At 36.9% G+C, this 5,256-nt stretch overlaps 3 protein-coding genes across 3 annotated transcripts in view; 2 read left to right on the top strand and 1 right to left on the bottom strand.

The window, feature by feature from the left end:
* The window catches only part of LOC106872036 (uncharacterized), a 10,187-nt gene extending 8,245 nt beyond the window's left edge, over positions 1 to 1,942 (top strand). Inside the window, exon 5 of the mRNA XM_014918873.2 lies at positions 1,891 to 1,942. Coding sequence (XP_014774359.1) covers positions 1,891 to 1,911 — 21 coding nt within the window. The 3' untranslated portion in view covers positions 1,912 to 1,942. The remainder of the gene's footprint in view (positions 1 to 1,890) is intronic.
* LOC106872037 (serine/threonine-protein kinase 33) overlaps positions 1 to 5,256 on the top strand; it is a 224,305-nt gene that overhangs the window by 99,168 nt on the left and 119,881 nt on the right. The gene's annotated exons all lie outside the window — the stretch shown is intronic.
* LOC106872035 (F-box only protein 3) overlaps positions 2,364 to 5,256 on the bottom strand; it is a 9,739-nt gene continuing 6,846 nt past the window's right edge. The window contains exons 8-11 of the mRNA XM_014918871.2: positions 4,829 to 4,963; positions 3,249 to 3,364; positions 2,599 to 2,712; positions 2,364 to 2,510 (exon numbers count right to left, since the gene is read on the bottom strand). Of these exons, the coding sequence (XP_014774357.1) occupies positions 2,425 to 2,510; positions 2,599 to 2,712; positions 3,249 to 3,364; positions 4,829 to 4,963 (451 nt within the window). The 3' untranslated portion in view covers positions 2,364 to 2,424. The remainder of the gene's footprint in view (positions 2,511 to 2,598; positions 2,713 to 3,248; positions 3,365 to 4,828; positions 4,964 to 5,256) is intronic.

Raw genomic sequence — 5,256 nt, 5'->3', positions numbered from 1 at the left:
ATATTTCTATTGAAATAGGCAGACTTTGTGTTAATTTTGGTTTTAAATTTAGATCACTTGAAAACAATTTTTTTGTGGTCAGTGTATAATAATAATAAAGTTAATATTTAAAAATACCTTCCTGTACATCAGTGTCCAACTGTAGTCATTATGTCCAGTGTTTTTGCATTGGTCAGTTGACCGTGTCAGTTGTGATTGTACCCAGGGAAGGAGATTAAACTGTCAGGATTAAGACGTATGGACCCAGTGCAACCTCTTTCTTAATGTTGAATGACTGGTGTCTCGCACTCACCTGCTACATAGATTTCAACTAGGTTGTATTGGCGTACTATTTTATAGGACTTGGTGTAGTGTCTTCAATGAAGCTGATAAAGTTACTTCTGATTAACATATTTACCACTATTTTTAGCACTGCAGGTTGTTGTAATAATCGCAGTTTGGTATTGTAGCCTTACATCTATACTTGCATGTTTAAATAACCTCATTATACTTAGCTATAGTTTCAGTAAATTAAGTTTATTCATATTAAGATAGAGATGATAACGTTTTCATTGTTGCTCTAATTTTATTCAACAAATTCCATTCTGTCAATTGGCATGGACGCCTATGTCTTGCTCGCTTTAGATTTGTATTTGTGTATAATTTATATATACCTTCCTGTGCATGCTATGTCTGACTGTAGTCATTGTGTTCAGTAATGACAGGTGTATATATATATATGTATGTATATATATATATACTGGCCATTGACTGTCAGTTGTGATTAAACAGAGGGAGGAACATTAACAGTCAGGATTGACTAGACCCAGTGCAGTGACTAAATTGACTGGTGTCTCACTGTTTCCTGCTACATTCATTTCAACTGTTGGATAGGAAATTGTATTCAAATCTCTTCCACTTTACTTCACTCGTCTTTCTCTTTCTCTAACGTAGGTCAGTATTTGTTTTTACTAAAAGACTGTGAGATGGTCTGTGAAATCAATTTGTACAATTATTTTTGTCACTTGTATATATGTTTATTTAAAATTGCTAAAACTACTTTTGTGTCATATGAAATACCTTCCTGTACATCAGTGTCCAGCTGTAGTCATTATGACCAGTGTGTACACATTGGTCAGTTGACCGTGTCAGTTGTGATTGTACCCAGGGAAGGAGATTAAACTGTCAGGATTAAGGCGTATGGACCCAGTGCAACCTCTTTCTTAATGTTGAATGACTGGTGTCTCGCACTCACCTGCTACATAACTTTTCCTTTGGGTTGTATTGCTCAGGTAGAGACTGGTGGCTTGCTGTCATCTGTTACATGTTTTTCTTCAATCAGACATATGTGAAGTTTTGGTTTTTAGGGAAATAGATTAGGTTATTTACACAATGTCTGTTGAATTAGAGAATACGCTTTGGTTTCCAAGTTATTTTATCCCCCATGATTGGCATGGCAGGAGAGGTTTTTCAGTTTTCCTTCATGCGACAGACTCTGCGGAGCAGTGTGTCACCCCATCCAACCTGCTTTGGCATACATAGACATACTGGTTGTCTTTGTCTTTACAGAACTCCTAATAATATTTACTTGGAAAAATACAATTTTATTTTATGTACATTGAATGGCTATGGAGTTCCAGGAGAGTAGAACAGGAATCAAAGGGGTCCATGGCCAGAGAAAGTGGTTGAGTGCTGTTGCATTGCTGCCCGGGGCTAAACAGTAGATAGATCTATTGGCTTCAGTTACATTTGCATCTCTTCTGTGTATAGCAAATTATGATAAGGCTGTGTAGGCAATTATGGACAGTTGATGTCTAACTTTGTATGCATGGTACATATGAGTGTATATATTTGCGATGTACATGTGTATATATTTCTTTTTACTGAAAGCATTTTTCTCTTTCGTTTCAGGGCCAGATGATTCAATTTTAAAGTGTTTCTTAGGAATAAATGTGAAAGAGAATTTGTTTCTTGTTTTGTTTTATTTCTTTTTAAAACCTCTGTGTCGGTTTCTCAAATCCAGTCCAGGTGGGAAGATTCATTGACCAAAGTCTATAGAAATAGTATTTTGGTGTAACTAGTTACATTAATGTGCTTTTTTGAAAGTGATCGACATTGGGGTGGGTGGGCATGGAAAGGAAGACGTGTGGGTGCCCAGTATTTATAGTGTTCAGAAAGGGGTGGATTTGTATGTCTCTTTCACAGTGAAAGGGTTAGCAGCTTCAGTGCAGGTCATGCCTTTTTGCTACCATATTTCTATTGGCGTACTCTATCTTGGAAGTGGCCCTATTATATTTGGTTGACCTTCAGAGTTTTACTACGTTTTGGCATGAAAAAAGTTTATAATTACATATGTGTTCATAAAGAAAAATTCAACTGTCAAGTTAGTATATAAACATTTTAGTAATTTAATGAAATGAAATTGAGTTTTGAAATGAACAGGATTCATAATCGGTTTTTTCTCTCTTCTTCTGTGATATACGGGAGGCACTTCATGTGAAAGCGAGGACACTGGATTCTTATTAGTTCATCTGTCAAGTAAAAGAGAAGTGATTTATATGAGGTAGAGAGAAACCGGAAAAAGAAAAGGTTTCGAATTTAAAAGAAATTATCACTTACCTGTTGCATAGATGAGCATTGTGAAAAAGCCCACCATATTTCCATATGTCGTATTGAAGGTGACACAGCTAACCCACGAAAATTCAACTCCAGGTCTCATTATAGGATATTTACCTACAAAGGCAATTTTTGTTTTTTTAATATTGCGTGGTCGTTAAGGCTGACTCGGAAAGTAGGGGAGACAACTCTAGAGATAGTTTTAGTGTTAGGATTATCCTCAGCGAAGTATATTTTTAATGAACTGGCCGAAATTTTGATGATTGAACAGACAGTAACAAAAGCAAAGACTCATTGTTTAGAAAGATGACAAACGTTAATTATTGAGATGTATCATGCCCGCTTCTTTAGACAGTGGCAAATGCTGGATGAGCCTTGCGAAGGAGACGACAAAAGGCTGAGAAATCTGGTGCCTTTGCTGTACTCAAGACATGTCCACCACAGCAGAATTGATGCTAGTGCCGGCGTTGCGTGAAACCACCCAGTACATTCTGTAAAATGGTTGGCATAAGGAAGGGCGTCATCTGACCATATAGACCAATCCAGAATAAACAATTGAGCCTGGTGCAAGCCCTGAGTTTACCAGCTCCGGTCAGACTCATGTGAGGATGGAAAACGGATGTTAAATGATGAGGAAAGAAAGATTACTTTACCTACAACACCTGGTCCACTGATTCGGTCTTCCATTCCATTTTCATCAGTGCTAATCCAATGCCGAGAGATTAATTGACATGATTTAGATTTTGGTGCGTCTTCAAACATAGACATCCTATGAAACAAAGAAAAAGAGTTTATGAACAAAAGTCATCGTTTTAACGCCTATTTTACCATGCTTGCATGTGTCAGATGGAATTCATTGAAGCAGATTTTCTATAGCTGGATGCCAGTCCTGATTCCAAACAAGGTAATGTGTTTTCTTTTACAGAAGATTGGAAACAGGTAAGGATTGCCGAAAGGAAAGTCACTTGGCCATAGAAATCTGCCTGAGCAATTTCTGTCTGATCCAGGCAAGCATAGAAAAGTGGATGTTAAAATTATGATGGACAGAGACCCTAGTTTGATGTTGGTAGGTGGAAGTATGAAGTGTCATGAAGATTTACCTCCCTCTCATCTATTACCATGATGATGATGATCCCATGAGTTCTGGCAGTCTTTTAATGTTGTAATAATCAGTGATTTCCCCCACCATCCTCATCCCTAGCAGCAGTGGACAGACTTTCCAAAGCAATTACGTTTTTCATTATATCCTCGTCTTCCCACAGCACAAAAAAAAAACTCATCTAAATTTGTGAGCTTTGTTAGTTCAGCATACACTTGCCAGACAAGTGACCTCATCTGAGATTGTGTAATAAAAGCACAAAGGACACATTATTAGCCTTTGAAAAACCAGAAAGAATTGACGTCACTTAAAAGTTTTTGTGCTTTGTTTTTTTTTTGTCTTCCGTGCAGTAATTGTTAATTTATTTGCAATGTCGAGCAAATAAACACTTCTCCACAATGCCCAGGTACAGAAAAATGCTTTCCCACAAGACCTGGTCAAAATGTTTCACTGCCACTTGACAGACAGCGTTGGTTTGTTTATGTCCCTGTAGCTTAGTAGTTCAGTAAAAAAAGACTGATAGAATAAGTACTGGGGTTGATTCATCATCATCATTTAGTGTCCATGCTGGCATGGGTTGCAAGGTTTGACCTGGGCTAACAGCTGGAATCAGACTCTAGTCTGATTCGGCATGATTTCTATGGCTGGATGCCCTTCCTAAAGCCAGCCACTCTGAGAGTGTAATGGGTGCTTTTACATGCCATTTGCATGATACCAGTATCTGCCACGACTACAATTTCACTTGGCTTGATGCGTCTTCTGAAGCACAACATATTGCCAAAGGTCGCAGTCATTTGTCGTGGACTCTGAGGCCCAACACTCAAAAGGTTCTTTTATGTGCCACCTTGCCTCTGACAAAAATTCACCCCAGCATAGTTGCAGCCTAGTAACTGAAACAAATAAAAGAATGTTTATAAAAAAAAGTCTTCTCATAATTCCCAGTAAAATAAAATTAAAAAAGCAATCTTCTCAACTGAATTCTATTCAGTTTAATTCTAACCAACCTAACTGTTGTCTGCTAGATTATTCATCAATGTAGGAACAACTGCTCCATATTACCATCCTCGTTGCAGATTTTATATTCTTTTGAAAATTTCAGCCAATTATATAACAGAGAAAGAGAGAGAGACTTACGTGATGCGATATGTGAAAAAAAACTCTGGTGGACTTGTCATGCTTATCATACTGAGTTCTGGGTGGAAGCAAGTGCTGACTTTCACAGAGAACATGTTATCAGTCACTGCAACAGTCCCAGGTTCATGGTAAAACCTGAAAAAAAAAAAATAAATAAATAATAATAATAATAACTGAAGCAATTGTTTAAAACTTACAAAGCAATATTTCTGATGAAATTAACCCATTAACTGCCAAATTATTTTATTCAGATTTTTTTGGGCTTTGCTAAGTGTCTTAGGAGTTTATATAATATGTAGAATTTAAATTTTCTTCATGTGTGAATTATTTGGGAAATAACAATCAATTTTTCAAAAAGTCCCAAATGGGGATTGCTGAAAAACAAACATATTTATCCTTTTCTATTCAATTGCAATAAAAAACATTTA

This window comes from Octopus bimaculoides, chromosome 21 (genome assembly GCF_001194135.2).
Source record: "Octopus bimaculoides isolate UCB-OBI-ISO-001 chromosome 21, ASM119413v2, whole genome shotgun sequence".
Lineage (NCBI taxonomy): Eukaryota > Metazoa > Mollusca > Cephalopoda > Octopoda > Octopodidae > Octopus > Octopus bimaculoides.
This window is presented reverse-complemented; position numbering and strand designations above follow the sequence as displayed.